At 40.7% G+C, this 25,068-nt stretch overlaps 2 protein-coding genes across 2 annotated transcripts; one reads left to right on the forward strand and one right to left on the reverse strand.

Annotated features, from left to right (window-relative positions):
- Nucleotides 1–3,781: 3,781 nt before the first annotated feature.
- On the reverse strand, nt 3,782–10,021 carry LOC143930621 (trypsin-like). Its single transcript, XM_077455117.1, has 5 exons — nt 9,885–10,021; nt 9,573–9,723; nt 8,424–8,677; nt 6,912–7,048; nt 3,782–4,057 (listed from the first exon to the last, which is right to left on the reverse strand). Exons 1-5 carry the CDS (start codon nt 10,000–10,002, stop codon nt 3,908–3,910), a joined length of 810 nt encoding a protein of 269 aa, XP_077311243.1. The 5' UTR covers nt 10,003–10,021; the 3' UTR covers nt 3,782–3,907.
- Nucleotides 10,022–15,626: 5,605 nt separating this feature from the next.
- Nucleotides 15,627–24,504, forward strand: LOC143930622 (trypsin-like). The gene is made up of 5 exons (XM_077455118.1): nt 15,627–15,772; nt 20,012–20,162; nt 21,093–21,346; nt 22,794–22,930; nt 24,228–24,504. The coding sequence occupies exons 1-5, from the start codon at nt 15,733–15,735 to the stop codon at nt 24,375–24,377; spliced, it is 732 nt and encodes a 243-aa protein (XP_077311244.1). The 5' UTR covers nt 15,627–15,732; the 3' UTR covers nt 24,378–24,504.
- The last annotated feature ends 564 nt before the right edge of the window (nt 24,505–25,068 follow it).

A 25,068-nucleotide genomic window follows, 5' to 3' on the forward strand; every position in this document is an offset into this window, starting at 1 on the left:
TTGATAAATATAAAGTTATGCACCTGGGGGCTAAGAATATGCACATGTCATCATGGGCGTCCGCAGAACTTTTTTCAAGGGGGGGCATAATTTTAGGGTCACCCATGCGCCGCCCCTTTTCGACAATGTCATTATCAGATTATCATGGTCAGAGACTGCAGACTTAGTACAATCCCTAGGATAGGTAATGGATAATGGCCAACAGGCCCTCTTACCAGACCCAGCGAAACAACTCCAGTGATCCCTCCGGCTGGAAGATCGCTCATGCGCCACGGGGGCGACTCTGGTCAGTAGTGTAGCATGTATGTACTCTGGCAGTGACTCAGTCTTTCTCTCTCTGGTGGTGCTGGGCAGCATGGCTCTCTCTGGTGGTGCTGGACAGCATGGCTCTCTCTGGTGACATGGGGCAGTGTAGTTCTCTAGTGGCACTGGGCAGCGTGGCTCTCTCTCTCTGGCTTCTGCCCAGCACAATCCTTGTTCTTTTTCCTGTAGCACCCTCTCCCTCAGCTTTTTTCCCAGGCTACAGTCTCTCAATCTCTCGATCAAGCTGTATCCTCCTCCCTGTGGAAAATGGGGCCACCAATCTTTGGGACTGCATGTCCTATGATTCTCTCCTCTCCTAGTCTCTTTTGATTGGCCCTCAGTTATGGCCAATAGGGAAGGAACAGAGTGGGCAGGAACAGTTATGGCCAATAGGGAAGGAACAGAGCGGGCAGGAAACTGGGCGAGGAACCTGGTGAGAGCCGTCGTCTCTTCTCCCTGACAGGAGAAAGGAGGGGGTGACCGGGGTTAACCTGATAGCACCTCTGCCGAGATCTCTGCTGGACTGAGCACGGAAAAGAGCCCGCAGTCACGCTACACTGATAGGGGGGCTTGGCAGAACCTTGATGGTGTCACCCCACTGGCGGGTTGCACATGGGTGTGGGCTGCCTGCAACCCGATAGGGATGGAACTGTGTTGAATTTAAGATCTCATCCCTGATTCCAGGGGGGGGGGGGCACTTGACCCCCCTTGCCCCTACCTGCGGACGCCCATGCGTGTCATACATACTAGGGGGAGGAAAACTGGGGGAATCAATGGTGGAGAAGGATCTGGTTGTTCTGGTACAAACTATGAGATTTTTTCTTTTTACTAGTGCTATTGTGATGGACACTTACACTTTTGACACTTTTTGGTGCCCCAGACCCGAAAGTGTCAGATCACATACCTATTACCTGGCATAGAGTGACCACCCTGCCACAGTATATCTAAGGTAGGCACGAAGTGGTTAAGAGAGGTATGGAATCCAGAGAACGAGATATAGTTTTGCCCCTGTACAAATCGCTAGTAAGACCAAATCTGGAATATGCAGTTCAGTTTTGGGCACCAGCTCTCAAAAAGGATATTGGGGAACTGGAGAAAGTGCAGAGAATGGCAACCAAACTAATCAGAGGCATGGAGGAGCTCAGCTCTGAATAAATAAGTGTTCCATATACTTGGTGTTAAGTTATTCACTTTAATGTCATCACAGAGGACAAAGGGGCACTCTTTACATCTAAAAGAAAAGAGATTTAATCTCCAAATACGGAAAGGTTTCTTCACAGTAAGAGCTGTGATAATGTGTAATAGACTCCATCAAGTGCTGGTTCTGGCTAGCTCAGTAGATTGCTTTACAAAAGCACTGGATTATTTTCTAAATGCACATAATATAACTGGATACTAACATTTATAGGTAAAGTTTATCCAGGGAATATCCAATTGCCTCTCAGGGAATCAAGAAGGAATTTTTCCCCTGCTGTAGCAAATTGGTTCATACTTTGCTGGGGGTTTTGCTGTCTTCTGGCTCAACTGTGGGTATAGGATTGTGTATATGGGATTGTATGATTTTATTTTCCCTTTTATTGGTTGAACTAGATGGACTTGTGTTTTTTTTTCAACCTGACTTGAAAATACCTTTCCTCATCAGCAGCATATAGCGGTATTGTGACTTCTTTCAGTGTCTGGTTAAAGCTTGTAGGAGAAGTTTTTATTTTCCTCTGACTCTCCTATGGGGCTGCAGGACCCCTGACCCTCTGGCTGGTCAGCGCTAATTGGTCTGTGATGACTACATGCACCCTCCAAAGAAGAAAAAACTCTCTAGCAATACACACCAAACTGAGCATGTGTAGAGTGACTCCAAAGGCTCTGTATTATCAGGAGATGCATTGGGGACAGCAGAAGAAGGGGAGAAACCTAGAAGCCAGGATTAAAAAGCCTTTTTACACAATGTGGAGGATTAACACCTTAGGTTCCACCGCAAGTATAACAAGCATGCTTTACTGCATATACAGACTTTTCTGCTGTGTTCAGTAACATTTTAACCATTAGGTATCGCACCAAATTTACAATTTGGTTGTTGAGGATGCTGAAAATCTGACTTGTATCTTACTGTAGACTTCCGTGAAAATTAGTGAGACAATCACATTATATTTGAAGGGAAGTTCTGCACACCAACTGAGTACAAGGGGCCTTCAGGTTGTCATATTGCATTGAATTTTAAAGAAAATTAGAACAGCTACAGATTGAACAGGAATTAAATTTTTAACCACTTGCCAACCGCCCTATAGTAGATTTACTGCTACAGGGTAGCCACGCTGTGCAGAATCACGTATATATACCTGATTATGCACTTCTGTGCTTTGGGCGCGAGTGCATGCCACATGCTGGCTCACTCCCACCGTGATTTTACACAGCAAGAGCTGATCAACGGGTCCCATGAACACAATGTTCGCTGGCATCCACTGATCACTTGGTACAATGACAGAAAGACAGTCTGCCTTCCTTTATAAACAAGACAGATTGCCATTCTGTCAGTACAGAAGGCATGGATCCTGTAAAGCAGAAACACCAATCCATGTCCTCCAGTAATAAAAGCATCTCCCCTACTACACTGAATCATCAGCCAGGCACACATTTAATCCTTTGATTGCCCCTAATGTTAACCCCTTCCCAGCCGGTGCCATTAGAACAGTGACAGTTCATATTTTTAGCACTGATCGCTGTGATAATGTTACTGGTTCCCAAACAAGTGTTAAAAGTGTCTTCTTGGGATTTTTTTTACCAAAAACATGTAGCAGAACACATATTGGCCTAAATATATGAAGAAATTGTTTTCGTTTACATTTTTTGTTGGATGTATTTTATAGCAGAAAGTAAAAAAATATAGTTTTTTTTTCAAAATTGTCAGTCGTTCTGTGTTTATAGCACAAAAAATAGAGAAAGCAGAGATCGTCAAATACCACCAAAAGAAAGCTCTATTAGTGGGAAAAATGGACATCAATTTTATTTGGGTACAAGGTTGCAAAACCGCGCAATTGTCAGTTAAAGTAACGCAGTGCCGTTTCGCAAAAAAATGGCCTGGTCATTAAGGGGGTGAACCTTCCAGAGGTGCAAAAAATCATTTCATTACAATTTGACTTGTGTAACAATTGTATATGATATATATATATATATATATATATATATATATATATATATATATATATATATATATTTTTTTTTTTTTTTTTTTTTTTTTTTTACTTGCTTTGTGGAGCTACTGCTATCTGCCCTCCACCAAATAGCTGTACTTCCACCCCCAGCATGCATGGCATTTGTTTTTATGATTATTATTGAAAATCATTCTGATGTATATAGGGGTGCTAGTGACAGACTGCCTCGCATATATTGTTCTTTTTTTTTGCAGCCCATATTCTGTAGCCAAGAGGAGGAGCAAACGGAGAACCAATAGTTATAATAATATGTAAAATGAACAAAACTATGGTATATAAAGAAATATGTTTATTCAGTCATTACAGAATGTAGGTGTAAAGTCTGAGTTTAGCACATCATTTGATGTATTCTAGAAGCAAAGAATAGAATAATCTGAATAAGTATTTCAGTTGAAAGTTCAGTTGGCAGCCTGAGTGCTGGCGATCCAGGAGTTGTAGTTGCAGACCTTGGTGTAGACACCGGGGTAGTTCCTCAGGGCACAGCCGTATCCCCAGGAGACAATACCCTGGAGCTGTCCATTACACACCACGGGGCCACCAGAGTCACCCTGAAAAACAGAAAATGCAATTTTTAGAACATTGGGTAAATTACTGTAAATTATAAGTATTTAGATGAACTGGTTGTTTTGGTTTTAATTTTTTCAGGCTTTATCTTTTTTTCCACCTGGTAATCCAGGGGACACCCTTCTTGTCCCTGGGTGGCTAAACTCATTTCCTCCCCTGTATCTATGGAAGGAGCCATGGTAGCCATCTAGGCTGGATTTCAAGCATGTCTACCTTTGCAATTACAAGTGGGGCGATGGGACAAAATTGTGTTTGCTTCCAGTTTATTTCACAGGAAGTGACAAGGACACTGGATGTCTGGCAGGATCAACAGTTAAAACAATAAAGATACTAAAGGGCTGATACAGATAAACCAAAAAAAAAGTGAAACAATATATACTGTATATAAATGGGGAACAGATGTGACTATTCAGAATGTATTCCGACACCATGAGATAAATAATAAAAAAAAAAATTGTGCGCTAAACTTCACATATATAATTAATAATAAACTCCAGTGAATAAGTGAATACAATAGTGACCACATTTCATAAATATAAATATTCATATGCAAAAAGTCCACATGAATGAAAATGTTCTTGAATGCCGACAAAACTATTCAATTTTCCATGACACTCGCTGCAGGGTATATGTGCTGAAAATAATCACCACCACCTCAGTGTGCAATGCCAGCTCACCTCAAAGAAAGACCCCCTTGGGTCTATTGACGCTTTCAGTGATAATCCAAAAAGGTCAGCCACACCAGGAAAGAATTTCAGCTATTCATTCCAGGATTAACAAAACTTCTCATAAAATCAATTCAAAAAATCAAATAAAAAAATTTCTCAAAGCAAATGAAATCTTATTATAAAATCTTGTACAGAAGCACTCACATTTGTATAGTGATAAAAAATGCCTCAGTTAAACAATGAGACAGCTCTCCTCCTCATTACACTTCCTCAACTACGAGACACCAGAAGTGTCGTCACCGTCTCCTGCTGACGTGTTGCGTCGCAGGTCACGTGACTTTCTCAGGGAACATTTTCCTTTGAGAAAATCACGGGACCTGGGCAGGGCTGGACTGGGACAGAAATTTGGCCCTGGACTTCATTCAGACCGGCCCACTTACATTTTGAGTGTTCCATCAGCACCCCCTTACATCAGAGTGTCCCATCAGCACCCTCTTACATCAGAGTGTACCATCACCAGCCCCCTTACATCAGAGTGGCCCACTGAGCCATCGGCCCACCGGGAAACTCCCGATAGTGCCGATGGCCAGTACATGCCTGGACCTGGGACACAACGCAACAAATAGCTAAAATCCTTTTCTGATCTGGCTGACCTTTTTGGATTATCACTGAAAGCCCCTGTAGTGTACACACGGTCGGAGATTCTGCCAACCAAATCCATCGGATTTTGTCCGTCAGATTTAGTCTGACGGATTGAGTCCGAAACTGTCGCATACACGCGGTCGGACTAAGTTGTCGCAAAATCAGATCTTTCAGAACGTGATGACGTAATTTCGTTACGATGGGACTACATGCAGGCTAGTAGCCAATAGCTTTGATGTAGGAATTTGATCTGAGCATGCGTGGCACTTGGTCTCTAATTCTCTACACATGATCGGATTGGTCGGGAAATATTTCCAATATGTTGGAAAATTGGGTCCGACAGAGATTCGAACGGAATCAGTCCGATGCGTACCACACACAGTCGGATTATCTGACGTCACGGTCCGATAAGACGCATTCCGACTGATTCTCCGACCGTGTGTACAAGGGCAAAGAGTCAATAGACCCAAAGGGGTCTTTCTTTGAGGTGAGCAGGCATTGCACAGTGAGGCGGTGGTGATTATTTTCAGCACATAGACCCTGCAGAGAGTGTCTCAGAAAATTGAAAAATTTGATATTCATGTTTTGTCAGCATTCCAGAACATTTTCATGCATGTGGACTTTTTGCATATTAATATTTATATTTATGAAATTTGGTCACTATTGTTTTAACTTATTCACTGGAGGTTGTTATTATTTATATATGTGAGTTTTACTGCACTAGGATCAACAGTTCTTAACCTGAACACGAGAAAAATAATGCAGCCACCGTTTATAAGGACTAGTAAACTAAAAGATATTGAGGTTGATTTACTAAAACTGGAGAGTCCAAAATCTGGAGCAGCTGTGCATGGTAGCCACTCTCCAGTTTTAGTAAATCATTACATCATTTTTGTTGGGTTGAGTTATACTTTAAGATCATATTTTTATCCATATTGCCTTAAAGTGATTGTAAGCCTTAGTTTTTTTATTTTATTTAAAATGACAAACACGTCATACTTACCTCCAATGTGCAGCTTTGCCCCGATTGTCCCCTTCTGGGGTCCCTTGGCGGCTTTCGCGGCTCCTTCTCACATCAAATAACCCCCTAGGAGAAGCGCTCTTCTGTCCATAGACAGGAATGCCAGACTTGGCCCTGCCCCGGCACCCTTGTCATTGGATTTGTTTGACAGCAACGGGGCTCAGGTAAGTAAAGCGGGGGGGGGGGGGGGCTGGGGGTGCATTAAGGTAGGATGCATTATTTACAACCCCTTTAACTTTATTAGTTGCTTTTTCAACTAATATGAAATTATACTACAAAAGATCTGTTTTACGATGCATTTACTTGGGAAGAAATATCTTTAATCTAGTTTTAAAACTTTACCAGAATATTTGGACTACAAATTATACATTGAACTCATTTAAACTAATATATGAAAAAAAAAATTATAATTCTCAGTCTACGAAAAAAAAACTAGTAGCTTGAGATAACAATTTTTTTTGAACAGTACAACTTTATATACAAAATAAAATAAGTTGTAGCAATTACCTGGCAAGAATCCTTGCCACCCTCCAGGTAGCCAACGCAGATCATGTTGCCAGTAATCTCCCCAGGGTAGGCATTGCTGCACTGGGTGGAAGTCAGGATGGGGGCGTTCACACACTGCAGGAGGTTAGGCATGCTGGCTGCAATTTAAAAAAAAAAAAAAACAGTGAATAAAATATTGACTGAATACAAAAGGAGAAAGAATAAAACTTGTTAAAAAAAGACAAAAGCTTGCTTTATAGATTTTTAGTTAGAAAAATAATAAATAATTCCAATTATGTATTATTATATTTACCACTTGCAGCCAGAAGGTGGTGCTTTTGTGGATATTATGCATCTCTTTACCAAGGTGACTTGCAACTATGTTGTGAATAACTTATACAGGCTATGTTTTGAATAGTTCTAGATATTAGAAGAAGAAATGACAAATACACACCTGACCCATAATCCCATCTCTCTTCCAGTTATCTGTGTATATTTTCAGGTTAAAGAGAAGCAGTAAAACATTTTGGGATAGAGGGGTGTGGGTGGGGGGATAAAACCTTACTTCAGGTTTTATTGCTGCCTGTGTTCTCACTGAAGACATGCCCCCTCTTTATTTGTCCTCATGACCATTGTCACCAGGACTGAAAATTATGAGAAATCCAACATTATGAGTGGTAGTCAGAAGGGGAAAAGGGAAGTCTTCCAATGAGGACACTTCTGAGTTCTGAGTTTCAAAGACATTTCAGAATTGATTTCTTATTTTTTCTACTTTATTTATGTTTTGATTTTCTTTAGTAAATAATAAAGCGGCAGTCCAAAGCAGCCAAATTGTCCCCAATTTGTCCCATCGATTGACTTGGGTACAACTAGCATGTCCGATTGTTAGCATGCAATTATTGCCAGTGTGTATAGCCACTAGCAATAAAAACACAATAGTTCCAAGAGAGGGAGGGATTCCCCCATCAACACTGCCAGTGTTGCTTCATATATGGCTTGCTTAACTAAAATCCTCCCAGCTCATGATAGTCCAGAGTAATATCTATATTACCCCAGGACAGCCTCCTGTTTGATTCCATTCTCTCTGGTGAAAAAATGGTATTGGGCAAAAATGGCAAAATAGGATTGGGTACTCCTTCTGGCAGCCTCCCTAATGACGTAGCCACTGGCATTAGGTTGGTCCTGCACTGTACGTGATGACCTCAGTAAGAGGGGCAGTGACAAGACTGGTCAGAGAACTGGCAAGAAGAGAGGTTTTTGACAACTGGTCACCACAGCCATAACTTTATGGAAGAATATTTCAGGACTCTGGATTAAGTTAAACATTATTTTGTTTTATCCCAACCCCTTGACAAAACAAGCCGAAGGGATGGAGAAAAGCTTAATTCATTCTTAACTGCCCAGAGTTAGGCTTTATATTTGTTCCTCAAAGGATTCATTTTGCCTACATTTTCTAATCTTGGCAAATTTACCTGAGAAGCTTAGTGTAATTTATTATCAGTAATAGATGATGTTACAGTGATGTTGACTTACTTCCACTGCTAAGGGTATTTCCCCATCCGGAGATCACACAGTTTGTGCCGGCAGCAGCGCAGCCACTGGGCAGAGGCACACTCTTGACGTAGGAGTTGAGGGTGGCGGGAGAGGCCAGCTTGACCAACATAATGTCGTTGTCCAGGGTTCTGGAGTTGTATGCGGCATTTCTGATGACCTTGGCAGAGTTGATGAACTGCTCGGTGCCCTCAGAGACAGCAATGTTGTGCTCTCCGAGTCTGACCTGCATGCTCCTGTATAGAGATAAATTCAATAAAATCAGTATACATTTGCATCTTAATTAAAGGAATTCTAGATAGAAGCCAGTTAATTTGTTTCAAACTGATCATCAGTGTAGGTGTGCTTAGTATGGAACGTGTACCAGTAGTGGTTGGTACACTCACCTTCAGTTCCAGGAGTGAAGTACAAACGTTTTGGGTAGTGAGAACATTGAAATTTGGTTGGTATAGAGCAGGAAAGGAATAGAGACTGTAAAGAGGCCTGTTTTTTTATTAGGGAGATTTATCCTCATTTCCGGTAAAGACAGAAAGTGGTATAAAATTGCTTCCTATGAACACATAAACAAAAATACATTCTAATAGATTAGGGAAGGCTTTCTGTAAATGTACCCATATCAAATGAACAAGAAGTGAGGGGAAAAACTTCCAAAGGGGGGTCATAGGAATAAATAACACTTGGTAGCATTTTTAACTCATCCCCAAGCTATTCAAAATATTACAGAATACCTGGAGAAAGGGTTTACTGATCAAGTAATCGTTACAGCTGAAAATGTGATATGGTAATGTTTACATTGTTTCATTGGTCTAGCTTAATTATTGTTAGGAACACTATATTTTTTGCAATCATGATTGTCTATGTATATCTGATTTGGATATTACACAGGAGCTATATGTTAGCAAGGGATTGGGAGCACCAATTTGTGATTAATTTGACTGCACTTTATGAATAGGTTCTTCAATAATAAGGGATCTCCTGCTGACCTACCCCGTGTCCAACCAACAATCCATTTAACCAACATGCTACTTTGCTGGTCAGACAGCTGGTAAAAGCTCTGAATAATAGATACTACTTTTTTCAATGCCTCGTAACTATTCCAATAAAAAGTTCTGTCCTTAAAAGAGCACTTACGCCTTGTAGCAGTGAGCAGCAGAGACCACCCACAGGGAGTTGAGGAGGGATCCACCACAGAAGTGATATCCGGAGTTCAGAGATACCTGCCAGGGCTGAGAGTAGGCTCCACAGGTATATCCTCCGACGATCTTGTCATCGTCCAAGGCAGCTGTAAAGCACAACATGTACTGATTACATATAGAGAGCCTACGCAAAGGGATATATTAAGTTTACATTCATATAAAAAACAAAACAATATATTTAAAAAATGAATAAACATACCATATACACACACATATATACATATATATATATATAATGTATTCTTACCAGCTGCCCCGAGGAGCACACAGATCAGAAGGAATTTCATGGTGTTAATATTACCAGTGAACAATTTGTTGCTAATAATGTAGGTATTTATATATTTTACCAGGACCCCCCACCCCATTCCCCTCACCTGTACACTAGCCAGCTGTGCCAATAAGAAATGTTCAGGTTAATGTATACACAGTTTTATCAGCATGCTTTTTTTTCACATTATCAGCAACCTTCACCATTGGTAAGGTTAGTCATTTTTTTTTTGTAATCTCGATGATTCAGTATTTTTTACACACTATTTCATTTCATTTTTTTAACCACTTGCCCACAGGGCACTTACACCCCCGCCCAGGCCATTTTTAAGCTTTCAGCGCTGTCGCGCTTTGAATGACAATTGGGCGGTCCCGCTACATTGTACCCAAACACATTTTTTATAATTTTCTTCACACAAATAGAGCTTTCTTTTGGTGGTATTTAATCATTGCTGGGTTTTTTATTATTTACAAAAAAAAGACCAAAAATTTTGTAACTAAGTAATTTTTCTCCTTTACTGATGTGTGCTGATGAGGTGGCACTGATAGGCTGAACTGGTGGGCATTGAGGAGGTGGTACTTATGGGCACAGATGAGGCGGCACTTGGGGGCACTGATTAGGTGGCACTGATGAGGAGGCACTAATATGCCACACCTATGGGCACTGATAGGTGCCACTGATGACCACTGATAGGCGGCACTGATGGGCACTGTTAGGTGGCACAGATAGGCACTGATAGACAGCATTGGTAGGCACTGATAGGCAGCATGGATAGGTGGCACTGATGAGCACTGTTAGGTGGCACCGATGGGCACTGATAGACAGCATTGGTGGGCACTGATAGGCAGCATGGATAGGTGGCACAGATGAGCACTGATGGGCATTGATGGGTGGCACTGATGGGCTGACATTGATGGGCATTGTTCGACAGCAGTGATGGGCATTGATGGGCAGCACTGATAGCTGGCACTGATAGCTAGCACTGATTAGCATCGCTAATGTGCACTGATTGGTGCCACTTGTGGGCAGTGGAGGGCACTTATTTCTGTCACAGTTGGCGCTATATTAGTGCCCTGATTATATGTGTAGATGTCCCCCTGCATGGAGATGCCGCTGATCGGCTCTCCTCACCACTGTCAGTGTGAGGTGAAGAGAACCATTACTGGCATCTCTGTGTTTACATTTGACTGTGATTGGACACAGCCGATCACATGGTTAAAAAGTCAGGGACGCAGCTCTTTACAGAGATCAGTTTATGCTGTTTCCTAGCAACAGGGTGCAGCTGCGATCGCCACGCTGCACGTCCCCAGGGACACGTGGGAGCGGCCGTTCTAGGACATCATCATATGACGTTGTCCCAGAACGAGAGCCGCACCTCCCTGCCGTCATTTGATGGTGAGCAGGTGGCAACTGGTTAAAGGCCAACAGATCAAATTTTTAAAAATGACAACATATCTATAAAGATGGTTATTGTCAGGTCACCTGAGTCCTGGTGACAAATGCACCCCCTGTAGTACCAACAGGGATGACACTGGAAACTAAAGGCCCCTAGTGGTGGGGATGGATTTAGTTGCAGTCAGGCTCCAGGTCGTGACCCCAGGGCCTCCCAGCTCACAGTAGACTACAAAGGGATAGAGAGGAAGCAGCAGACTGCAACAAAAAAGGATAGTCAGGATATAGCCAAAGGTTGGGGCAACAAGCAGGTAAAGATATTCAAGAAATAGCCAAAGGTCCGAGTAACAAGCAGGTATGGATAGCCTCTTTCTGAAATTTGTTGTTTACAAGTTAAAAACAGTTTTTTTTGCTAGAAAATTACTTGGAACCCCCAAACATTATACTTTTTTTTTTCTAACACCCTAGAGAATAAAATGGCGGCTGTTGTAATACTTTCTGTCACACCGTATTTGTGCACTTTTTTTGGAAAAAATACACTTTTTTGAATAAAAAAATAAGACAGTAAAGTTAGCCCAATTTTTTTATATTGTGAAAGACAATGTTATGTCGAGTAAATTGATACCCAAAATGTCACGCTTAAAATTGCGCTCACTTGTGGAATGGCAACAAACTTTTCCGCTTAAAAATCTCCATAGGCAATGTTTAAAAAGTTCTACAGGTTGCATGTTTTTAGTTACAGAGGAGGTATTTGGCTAGAATTATTACTCTCGCTCTACCAATTGCGACGATACCTCACATGTGTGGTTTGAATACCATTTTCATATGCGGGTGCTACTCACATGGCCTGGCAAGTGACAATCCACATCAGTTGGCAAGTGACACATCTGGTGGCCGGTGACATGGCAAGTGACAATCTGCAAATGGTGGCAGGAGATGTGGAAATCTGCAAATGGTGCCAGGAGACGTGGCAAGTGACAATCTGCAAATGGTGGCAGGGGACATGGCAAGTGCTAATCTGTATATGGTGGCAGGTGAAATGGCAAGTGCTAATCTGTAAATGGTGGCATGTGATGTGTCAAGTGACAATCCACATCTGCTGGCAGGTGAAAGTGGAAAGTGACAAGCCACGTCTGGTGGCAGGTGACATGGCAAGTGAAAATCCACATCTAGTGGGTGGCAGGTGACGGTGGCAAGTAAAATACTGCATCTGTTGACAGGCAACAGTGGCTTGTGACATGCTGCATCTGGTGGCAGGAGATGTGGCAAGTGACACGCCCAGGGCGCCTACTGATTCTGCAGTATGGTGAGTTGAACCACTTCATTATATATTAGAATGTAACAATAGAAATAATGCACTTCAATCACCCTGACACTATATCAACCATGGTGCCATGGTGATTGAAGCACCAACACCAGCCATTGCCCGTGAAAAATTGCTTACCACTGCCCCCCCACGGGCATGCAAAAAGGTTGGTGAACACTGCTATGGGCTCTAGCCCCAGATCTTTTGCTGACCTAGCAACGCCCCTGCCTTCCATACATGTGGCTGTATGGTCAAAGCAGTTTGACTGCTTCTACTACCAATCTGGTGAGGCCAAGTGAGAGTTGTCCTCATCCCTTGTAAATAGTTCTTGTTGGTGTATCCCACTCATCCCTTCTCCCATCCAAATTTCAAATAAATATAAAAATCCAAATACCTTGGACTGATCTGGTGGTCTTGCCCAATTATTCGTCCCTTCTGGTCCTCAGTGCCCCAGCTCCTACAGCGAATCACAGGCGTTAGCCTACCTAATGACCCTTGGACTGTCCTTTTCCACGCTACCAAAGAACCCATTGGCACTTATAAACGTTCACTCGTACCACACCTGCTCAACACTGCTAAGGCTCTAATACCCTCACTCTGAGGACAATCCAAATTCCCTCATTAAAAACCTGGATGGAAAAAATAGCAGAAGTACACCTCATGGAAGACATCACCCATCGTAACAGGAACACCTCCCAGCGACACACTCTAACCTGGACCCCATGGTTAGAATTCATATCCACCCCCTACTACAAAGAACTCATAACTCAAACACACGAAAATGGTGCCCACCACCTCTGAGAGACTCGCCTGACAACCCCTTACTGTACGATTAGTTTTCATAGGACTCAAAACTGCCTCTGTTTTTGTGAGACCTATATGATATAGTCAAAAGTTTTCACAGTGTTACAGCCACACATGCAAACGCCCCCCTCCTCCCTTCTGGACCCTTTACTCTTTCAGAACACATCAGACATCAGTTAGAGTTCTTTTAATGCTATGGAGAATGTAGAAGGAAATTATCTGAATTGGTTCACCTGGCCCTCAAAGTGGAGTTTCAACTCCAAGCGATGGCAAACATTAGACAAGACAACAGTATCTGAGCAGGTTACCCTTATGATGTAGCCACAAGCTCAGGTACTACAGTACGTTTTACTCTGTAATTGCAATGATCTCACCTGGGACAATCAAGTGGCAATAGATCCTAGCTATTATCATCAAGGTTTCCACATTGAGGGTCAAGCGAACCAATCAAGATATATGCTTTCTGTGGCTCGGGCTATAATTCTCTTTAAAAGGGTTGCTAATGCTATAATCAAATGAGTTCTAAAAAAGTGAAACAAAGATTTATTGCTCTGGATAACATAGATAGTCCTTCTTCTTGATGTTCTTCAAATGGAGCTCACTTGGTTGCACTTTGGTATAACATGAGACTTTTGAGGCTCAGCATTTATTTTTCTGTTAAAAACATTTTATTAATTCATATCCATCTAAAAGGGTTTGTATATCAGTATAAACATGTATTGCACAGCATTTCCAAATACATCATCATAAAAATACAACATATATTTATATCTAAAAAAATAATAATACAATATTGATAATTTGTTCTTTACGGCTCAACGCATTTTCTGGACATCATCCTCTTTTTCAGGAGCCATCAATACAGACTTTAAATATAATATAATCTAGATGAAATAACAATTGTTATAATTCACACGAGCAATACACTCATACAATTACAAAGAGGGCCTTATGCCCACCTGCTAAATGAGACTAAAGAACAAGGATGGATAAAGGAAGGTAGCAAAGCTTATACCACCTAGCAGGGCAATGGGGGAACCCCCACACACACGGACGCTATTGCATCCAGATCTCCCCTCCCCTCTCACTAAAAGTTTGGGTATAATATTATATGCAAGTTGAATGTCTTAAGAGGAATGATAACCTTCTAAGCATAATTACTACATTTACCTTATTTTTATGGTGAAAAATGGCTGCTGATCTGTCAGATAATATAATTATAATATAATTTATTATCTATAAAAAGTAGGCATGTGTTAATATACCAGAGATAACTATTCTAGTAGATAAGTACATGAAAAAAATAATAATGAAAGTGTCTCATATTATCATTACCTGATGTAAGCTATATCATTTATGCCATACATGATGCAAAATGGGCGTGTTTTGAAAATATGACCAAAGGCTTCTTCTACATGTGTGTGAAAGATGACTTTGAGCCTAGGTTCACACTACTGCGGCGCAATGTACTGCAAAATTGATCCATTTTTTGTTCTGTGTGAGGTGCGAATTCGCATGGCGTTTTGAGGTGGACAGGTGTGCATTTTCAGCAAATTTACCGCAAATTTACAGTGATTTTACCACAAATTTCACTTGCCAGACAGTGAGCAATTCGCAGAGATGTGAACTGTGTGCTGCACATTTACTGCAAGTTCAATTGAAGCCTATGAAGATAAAGTTCGCACTGCACCATAGAAATTTCACACCCAAAGTCAACACACACAGGACCCATTTTTTTTTCTCGCATCAAATTCACAACACATAGATATGAACCAAAGCCATGGAATACTATGCTTTTTACATGACCTGCGAATCTGTGTGTTCTTAAATGCATCAACCCCGCTGTAAATTCGCATCAGTGTGAACCCAGGCTGAGTGTTTTTTTTTAGGTGGCTTTGTGCTCCCCAGTTAATGGGATAGCTTTAGAGCAGTAGACCTAGAATGGGTCAAACATCACTTAATACATCACTTAATACTTTATTCTGTAAAAGTGATAACCATCTTTATAGATAAGAAAATGTTTTCATATTAAAACAATTTGATTTGCTGGCCTTTAAAAAAGTGAAATGGAATAGTGTGGAAAAAATACTGAATTATCAAGATAAAAAAAAAAATTACTAACCTTATGGTGGAGGTTGCTGATAATGTGAAAAACAAAACAAAAAACATGCTGATAAAACTGTATGCACTAACCTGAACATTTCCTATTGGCACAGCTGGCTAGTGTACAGGTGGGGGAATGGAGGGGGGGTCCTAGCAAAACATATAAATACCTATCATAGTAGCAACAAATTGTTCAAATTGTTCACTGGTAAAATTGACACCATGAAACTCCTTCTTATCTGTGTGCTCCTCGGGGCAGCTGGTGAGTATAAATTATATATATATATATATATAAATACAAACAATAATGTATGTAATCCCAGCATGGACAGATATCCAGCAGGCCCTAATGTGAATACTACATTCTACAATTATATTCAGGAGGTTGGACTGTATGACATATGGCGGCTTAGGAATCCATCTTCTAAAGAATATTCTTGTCGCTCTGGTACTTTTCAGACCCTATCAAGGTTAGATATGTTCTTGGGAACAGACTCAGCTATTGTTTGGGTTTCTGATGTTTATTATTTAACGAGAGATTTATCAGATCATTTACCGTTAGTAGTAACAGTAGATAAAATAAAGCCTAAAATTAGGTCTAACTGGAGAGTTCCTGCTTTCTGGTTTAAAGTTCCCCATCAGGGGGATGAAATGAGGTTGGCCTTAGTTGAATTTTTTCAAATTAATAATAACTCAACATCACCTCAGGTAGTATGGGACACCATGAAGGCATTTTTGAGAGGATTATTGGTTAAGGCCATAAGCGTCTACAAAAAAGCATGTAGAGAACGGGAATCGCTGTTAGCAGCAGAGGCGCAGCAGAAAGAAGTTCAGTATATTCAGAGTCCTACTACCTATAATCGTAGGGTGTGGAAGGATGCACAATTATTATATAAACAAACTTCTATGAAAAAGGCTGCGCGGTCTGACTTTTTGTCTAGATGTCGCAGATTTGAAGAAGGGGAAAAATCAGGCAGAATGCTATCAGTAATAGCTAAATCCCAAGAAGATAGTAAAATTATTTCTGCTATTCGTACAGTGGAGGGAGATATTACTTATGACCAGAAGGAAATAATGCGATCCTTTGTTCATTTTTATAGTAATTTATATCAAAATAAAGTTAATTGTTCCGAGACAAGACTTAGAGAATTTTTAGAACCTTTAAAACTCCCCTCTCTTTCTGAAAATGATAAACAAGAACTGGGTGCTCCTCTGACATTGGAGGAATTGATTAAGGCAGTGGAAGAATGTCCAAATGATAAAGCCCCGGGTATTGATGGGTTACCCTCAGAAGTATATAAACAATATGGTGAGGTTTTGCTTCCAGAATTATTGAAGGTCCTTAACCAGGCTTTGGAATCATTCAGGCTTCCTGAATCTATGAGGGATGCTTGTATTATTGTATTAGCAAAGCCGGGAAAGGACCCTTTGGCTCCGGAATCCTACCGCCCGATATCATTGTTGAACTCGGACGCTAAGATTTTAGCCAGGGTCCTGGCTAAAAGACTAAGTAGACATATGCAGGGATTGATTCATCGTGACCAATGTGGCTTTATCCCAACAAGGTCTACAGCTATTAATATAAGGAGGCTTTATTTGAATATGCAAATACCAACTGATAATATTGGGACAAGGGCGATTTTGTCACTCGACGCTGCGAAAGCTTTCGACAGTGTCGAGTGGACATATCTGTGGGAGGTGTTGGGTTTGTTTGGCCTGGGGGACAAGTTTATAAGGTGGATCAGGATGCTGTATGCCACTCCGAGGGCATGTATGCAAATAAATGGCACGGTTTCAGAATTTTTCCCATTATATAGAGGAACAAGACAGGGGTGTCCCCTGTCTCCTTTACTATTCGCACTGGCCCTTGAACCACTGGCCGAGGCCGTCCGACAGGCAGAATCTATTTGCGGATTTATTAGAGGAACGAGGATTGAAAAAATCTCCTTGTATGCTGATGATGCATTACTGTTTCTTGGGGATACAGAAGGTTCTTTAAGCTCCTTAATGTCACTAATAAAACAATTTGGATCGTTTTCTGGTTACATTATTAATTGGGATAAATCCGTACTACTTCCCTTAGACAATCCTAGTCTGTCCAGGTTAAAAGAGGCTCCTCAAGTTAAAATAGTGTCCTCATTTAAATACTTGGGAATAATTATAAACTCTAGAATAGAAAACTATTTAATGGATAACTTGTCACCTATTCTTAACAAATTTCAACTTAAGAGCATGGCGTGGACCAAATTGCCATTATCGGTGGTAGGCCGTGCAAATCTCATAAAAATGATCTGGACCCCTCAATTGTTATATATACTCCATAATTCACCGATATGGATAACTTTAGAATGGTTCAAAAAAACAGAATCAATATTTCGTAGGCTATTGTGGAAAGGAAAAACCCCGAGAATTAAGTTATCAATTCTCCAGAGGGCAAGGGATTGGGGTGGATTAGCGGTACCACAGCCAAGACTCTACTTCATAGCCTCCCAGCTTCAGCATTTTGCAGTTTTCGATATAATCTTGTGGCTCAGTTGGAATCCGGAGCCCTGGGTAACACCGGTAGGGGTCTAACAACGACACTTATGAATAGAGTCTGGAAGGAAATGAAGAGTATAATGAAATTTGAAGGAGTCTCAAAATACTCCCCGCTTTGGGGGAATAGGCAATACAAAGAATTATATAAATTGGAGGGATTCGAAAGCTGGCACTCTAAGGGGCTTCAATATATAGAACAGATGTTTACACATAACGTTCTGCGCTCCTTTCAGGACCTGCAAGAATCCTTTCAACTGCCTTCTAGTCACTTCTATAAATATTTACAATTACGGCATGCGATTCAAACTCAGTTTAGAAGGGAAAAGATAGTGATAAAACCTACCCCACTTATAACATCATTAGCAACGGGGGAGGAAAAAAAGGGCTTGATTTCGTCTTTATATGGTCAATTGATGAGACTATATCAGGATAAAGTTGTCAGCCCGGGTAGAACAGGCTGGGAGAGAGACATAGGGGACATCTCAGATGAAAACTGGCAAATTATTTTGAGAAGGGTACCCCTAGTATCATTATCACCGGCTCATTGCCTGACGCAACTATTTATAATATATAGGGTATATAGAACACCAGTTAAATTATTTAAGTGGGGCAGACGCGATTCTCCAGAGTGTCCTAGATGTCAAAAGTCTCCAGCGGATTTAATACACATGATGTGGAATTGTCCAAAAGTGGCTAGATATTGGCGAGAGGTGGTTAATACAATCAATTCTACATGTAATACGCATATCGACAGGACCCCTATGACATGTCTACTGGGATATTTGGACGAGGAAGGTTTCTTTCCCAGGGAGGTGATGATATTAGTTACCAGACTATTGTTTATTGCACGTAAGTTAATTGCTCTAAGGTGGATATCTTCGAATGCACCTTTACTTGAGGACTGGCGTCTTCAGGTAAATGAAAACATCTTGAAAGAACAACAAATTGGTTGCAATAGGGGAGAATCCAATAACTGGATTAAAATATGGAAACGATGGATATCGGATCCACGGGTAGCTCCACCCTCATTGGTAATGGGGGAGTCTGTATTGAGTGGTTAGTATCGTTTTTCTTTTTCTGTTTGAGTGGGACAGTAAAAGCAGTATTCAAAGGAAGATGTGGGTATAAACATTCTCCTCCTTTGTTGGCTTGTGATATATAACTCACTATGGAAACTACGCTATGGATTTTTCGCCCGGAGAGTGCGTGTGTTTTTTATATTTATTTATTTATTTATTTTTTTTGTTTTTTTTGTGTTTATGTCTGTGTGTATGTTTGTAAATACTTGTGTCTAAAGGATGGTTAGGTAGTATATATGATAGTGGCAAGTAAGAATAAGAGAAAAATATAAAAAGTTGTTTTGCACGGACCAATTGAAATAAATAGGAAAACGAGAATATGATGTATTAGCGGTATAAGGAAACAAAACTGTAAAATATATACTGATATTGTAACTTGGTCTGTTATAACTTGTAATATGTCAAATAAAGAAATAAACAATAAAAAAAAAAAATATATATATATATATAAAAGTATTTGATCAAACCCCTGCTGATTTTGTATGTTTGCCCACCGACAAAGAAATGATCAGTCTATAATTTTAATGATATGTTTATTTTAATAGTGAGAGACAGAATAACAACAACTATATCCATAAAAATGCATTACAAAACAGTTACAAATTGATTGGCATTTTAATGAGGGAAATAAGTATCTGCCCCCTTTGCAAAACACAACTTCGTACTTGGTGGAAAAACCCTTCACACCTCTGGCAAAATGCGGTACTGAACACCCCAGAGGCTTGAATCCTGCTTGTCTTGTGAGACAACGCTTGCAAAGCGAGTCAGAACTTTTTAGTAAAAAACAGCTCGCATTGCGAAAATCTCATAAACCTCTGAGGTTCCACTGTATATCCCTTTGCGTAGGCTCTCTATATGTAATCAGCACATGTTGTGTTTTACAGCTGCCTTGGATGATGACAAGATCGTCGGAGGATATACCTGTGGAGCCTACTCTCAGCCCTGGCAGGTATCTCTGAACTCCGGATATCACTTCTGTGGTGGATCCCTCCTCAACTCCCTGTGGGTGGTCTCTGCTGCTCACTGCTACAAGGCGTAAGTGTATTTTTTTATGACAGAACTTTTTATTGGAATAGTTACGAGGCATTGAAAAAAGTAGTATCTATTATTCAGAGCTTTTACCAGCTGGTTGACCAGAAAATTGGCATGTTGGTTAAATCTATTGTGTAGAGCTTTTAACAGGCAAAGTGCTATAAAATAAATATATAAATAAACAGATGGTTGGTTGGTCAGTGGGTGGGTCGAAAGAAGATCCCTAATGCCATTATTAGAGAAGAACCTATTCATAAAGTGCAGTCAAATTAAACAAAGTTGTTTGGTGCTCTCAATCCCATGCTAACCTATAGCTCCTGTGTAATATCCAAATCAGATATACTGTACATAGATAACCATTATTGCAAAACTTATAGCATTCCTAACAATAATTAGCATTAGTTTCAGGTATAATGATTACTTTTATTATTAAACCCTTTTTTCCAGGTGTTTTTTTTTATATATTTTGAATAGATAGGGGTGAGTTAAAAATGCTACCAAGTGTTATTTATTCCTGTGACCATCTTTGAAAGTCTTTCACCTCACTTCTTGTTCATTTGATAGGGGGTACATTAACAGAAAGGCTTCCCCGAAATACTAGAATGGATTTTTGTTTGTGTGTCCATTGTAAGCAATTTTATACCACTTCCTGTCTTTACCGGAAATGAGAATAAATCTCCCCAATAGAAAGACAGGATTCTGGCAGAGGCTCTATTTCTTTCCTGCTCTATGCCAAACACTGTTCAATGTTCTCAGTACCCAAAATGACTGTATTTCACTCCTGGAATTGAAGGTGAGTGTACCAACCACGAGTGGTACACGTTTCATACTAAGCAAACCTACACTGCTGCTCAGTTTGAAACAAATTAACTGGCTTCTATCCTGATTTTTTTCGATTAAGATGCACATTTTTTACTGATTGTCTCTATACAGGAGCATGCAAGTCAGACTCGGAGAGCACAACATCGCTGTCTCTGAGGGCACTGAGCAGTTCATCAACTCTGCCAAGGTCATCAGAAATGCCGCATACAACTCCAGAACCCTGGACAACGACATTATGTTGGTCAAGCTGGCCTCTCCCGCCACCCTCAACTCCTACGTCAAGAGCGTGCCTCTGCCCAGTGGCTGCGCTGCTGCCGGCACAAACTGTGTGATCTCCGGATGGGGAAATACCCTAAGCAGTGGAAGTAAGTCAGCATCATTTTAACATCATCTATTACTGAGAAATGAGGCTACGCTTCTCAGGTAAATTTGCAAAGATTAGAAAATGTAGGCAAAATTATTCCTTTGAGGAACAAATGCCATAAATCCTAACTCTGGGCAGTTAAGAATTAGGCATCTCTTCAGCAAATGCTTGTTTTGTCAAGGGGTTGGGATAGCACAAAATAATGTTTAACTTAATCCAGTGTCCTGAAATCTTCTTCCATGAGATTATGGCTGTGGTGACCAGTTGTCCAAAACCTCTCTTCTTGTCACTTCTCTGACCAGCCTTGTCACTGCGCCTCTTACTGAGGTCATCACGTACAGTGCAGGACCAACCTAATGACCAATGGCTATGTCATTAGGAAGGCTGCTGGAAGGCGTGCCCAATCCAATTTTGGCACGAGAGGGAATAGGACAAGAGGCTGTCCTGGGGCAATATAGATATTACTCTGGATTAATCCATTCACTAGAAAGGAAAACTAGCACTGGTTCCTTCATGAGCTGGGAGGGAGCAATTTTAGTTAGGCAGTCCATAGATAAAGCAATACTGTCAGTGTTGATGGGGGAATCTCACACTATTCTGTTTTTATGGTAGGGGGAGGGGGAGCTGTCCATGCCAAGAGAACACAGTGATTATTGCTAGTGGCTATATACACTGGCAATAATTGCATGCTAACAATCGGACATGCTAGTTTTACCCAAGTCATTTGATAGATCGACTTCGGTACAATCTGAATACTCATAGATGGTTTAAATTATTTGAACCATCTATGGCTGGCTTTAGACTGTATTAAAGAAAAACAAAACATAAATAAAGTAGAAAAAAAATAAGATAATACATTCTGAAATGTCTTTGAAACGCAGAACAAGTGTCCCCATTGGAACACTTCCCTTTTTCCCCTTCTGTCAATCACTCAAAATGTTGGATTTCTCATCATGTTCAATCCTGGTGACAATGGTCATAAGGACAAATAAAGAGGGGGTATGTCTTCAGTAAGAACACAGGCAGCAATAAAACCTGAAGAAGGTTTTATCCCCCCACCCACACCCCTCCTTCCCCAAATGTTTGACTGCTTCTTTCTAACTGAATATAAACACAGATCTCAATAACTGGAAGAGGGATGGGATGATGTGTCAGCTGTGTATGCATAATTTCATCTTCTAATATTTAGAACCGTTTAAGACATAGGCTGTGTAAGTTATTTACAACATAGCTGCAAGTCACCTTGGTAAAGAGCGGCCGAATATCCACAAAAGCACCACTTGCTGGCTGCAAGTGGTAAATATAATAAAAATAATTAGAATTATTTAATAATTTTTTCTGACTAACAATGCATAAAGCAAGCCTTTATCTTTTTTAACATGTTTTGATCTTCCTCCTTTTGTCTTCAGTCAATATTTTATTCATTGCCTTTTATTTTTTAATTGCAGCCAGCATGCCTAACCTCCTGCAGTGTGTGAACGCCCCCATCCTGACTTCCACCCAGTGCAGCAATGCCTACCCTGGGGAGATTACTGGCAACATGATCTGCGTTGGCTACCTGGAGGGTGGCAAGGATTCCTGCCAGGTAATTGCCACAATTTATTAAAATTTTGTATATAAAGTTGTACTGTTCAAATACATGTGCTATCTCAAGTTACTAGTAGTTTTTTTTTGTAGACTGAGAATTTTTTATTTATTTTTTCATATGTAAAAAAAAATTAAATTCAATATATAAATTATAGTCCAAATGTTCAGGAGAAATTTTGAAAGTAGATTAAAGATATTTCTTTCCAAGTAAATGTATCGTAAAACAGATCTTCTGTAGCAATATTTCATATTAGTTGGACTAATATAGTTAAGGCAATATGGAAAAAAATATAATCTTAAAGTATATCTGAACCCAAAAAATAATATGTAATGGGGTTGATTTACTAAAACTGGAAAGTACAAAATCTGGTGCAGTTTCCAGCTGAAGTTAGAGGCTGATTGGCTACCATGCACAGTTGCACCAGATTTTGCACTCTCCAGTTGTAGTATATAAACCCTAATATCTTTTAGCTTACCAGTTCTTAGATATGGTGGCTGAATTATTTTTCTCATTTTCAGGGTAAGGGCTCCTTCAAACGGTGTGTCCGTGTACAGAGCCCGCTCTGCTCAGCGGGGGATTGCTCCATCGATCCCCACTATGCAGGTAGAGGACAGATCCCTCTCTGTACATTGTGCAGGGATGGACCTCTCAGAGCGCCACTCTCCCCTATAGGGGATCGGATGAGGACCGACCGTAGAGTCCATGGTCACCTGATCTGATCCTGAGACGGATGGAAAAGTAGATTTTTCCTCCGTTACACTTTTTCGGATCGGAGCGGGTCGGATGTCAGCGGACATGTCTCTGCTGACATCCGACGCTCCATAGAGGTCTATGGAGTGTCCGTTCAGGTCTGCCTAAAAAACTGACAGGTGGACCTGAACAGATCATCCATGTGAAAGGGGCCTAAGAATGTTTTTTTTAGCAAATATAGGAATTAACTATTGATCCTGCCAGACATCCAGTGTTCTTGTCCCTTCCTGTGAAATAAACTGGAAGCAAACTCAGTCTTATCTTGCTTGCATAAGCTACTAATCCCATTGTCCCACTTGTAATAGCAAAGGTAGACATGCTTGAAATTCTGCCTTTATGGCGACCATGGCTCCTTCCATAGATACAGTGGAGGTAATGAGTTTAGCCACCCAGGGACAGGAAGGGTGTCATCCCCTGGATTACCAGGTGGAAAAAGAAAGCCTGAAAATTTGAAAACCAACACAACCACATCATCTAAATACTTATAATTTACGGTCAATGTATTTATTATAAAATTCTACAAAATGCCTTTTCTGTTTTTCAGGGTGACTCTGGTGGTCCCGTGGTGTGTAACGGACAGCTCCAGGGTATTGTCTCCTGGGGATATGGTTGTGCCCTGAGGAACTACCCTGGTGTCTACACCAAGGTCTGCAACTACAACTCCTGGATCGCCAGCACTCAGGCTGCCAACTGAAATTTCAACTGAAATACTTATTCAGATTATTCTATTCTTTGCTTCTAGAATACATCAAATGATGTGCTAGACTCAGACTTTACACCTACATTCTGTAATGACTGAATAAACATATTTCTTTATATAACATTGTTTTATTCGTTTTATATATTACTACAACTATTGGTTCTCGATTTGCTGCTCATCTTGGCTACAGAATTTGGAATATTGGAGCGTGGCTGTGGGGCCCTAGGGCAGATTGGAGCTGGATTTTGTGGAGGATATGATAATATGACAGGGAGGCTGCAGGGGCTCCCTGGAGCTGGGGGGGGGGGGGTTGCGATTGTGACCCCTGCAACCCCTTATGCTATGCCCATGCATCAGAATGATGTTGATTTTCAGTAATAATCATGATAACAAAATGTAATGCATGTTGGGGGTGAAATTACAGTTATTTGGTGGAGGGCAGATAGCAGGTAGCTCCACTTTATTGGGAAAAAAGTAATAATATAGCATATACAATTGTTACACAAGCCAAATTGTAATTTATTATTGTTATTACGCACTTCACCTCTGGAAGGTTCACTGCCCCTTCATGACCAGGCCATTTTTTTGTGATACGACACTGCGTTACTTTAACTGACAATTGCACTATCGTGCAATGCTGTTTACAAATAAAATGTTTGTCCTTTTTTCCCACCACAAATCAAGC

Source organism: Lithobates pipiens, unplaced genomic scaffold, assembly GCF_037356315.1.
Source record: "Lithobates pipiens isolate NorthernLeopardFrog02 unplaced genomic scaffold, aLitPip1_a1.2 Scaffold_25, whole genome shotgun sequence".
In the NCBI taxonomy this organism is placed as follows: domain Eukaryota; kingdom Metazoa; phylum Chordata; class Amphibia; order Anura; family Ranidae; genus Lithobates; species Lithobates pipiens.

Coding starts and splice junctions, on each gene's coding strand:
- LOC143930621 (XM_077455117.1), bottom strand. CDS start 10,002: ATGGGGTGGGGGGTCCTGGTAAAATATATAAATACCTACATTATTAGC. Junction 9,724..9,884: donor TGTGCTCCTCGGGGCAGCTG/GTAAGAATACAT, acceptor TGTGCTTTACAG/CTGCCTTGGACGATGACAAG. Junction 4,058..6,911: donor GTGGCAAGGATTCTTGCCAG/GTAATTGCTACA, acceptor TCTGTTTTTCAG/GGTGACTCTGGTGGCCCCGT.
- LOC143930622 (XM_077455118.1), top strand. CDS start 15,733: ATGAAACTCCTTCTTATCTGTGTGCTCCTCGGGGCAGCTG. Junction 15,773..20,011: donor TGTGCTCCTCGGGGCAGCTG/GTGAGTATAAAT, acceptor TGTGTTTTACAG/CTGCCTTGGATGATGACAAG. Junction 22,931..24,227: donor GTGGCAAGGATTCCTGCCAG/GTAATTGCCACA, acceptor TCTGTTTTTCAG/GGTGACTCTGGTGGTCCCGT.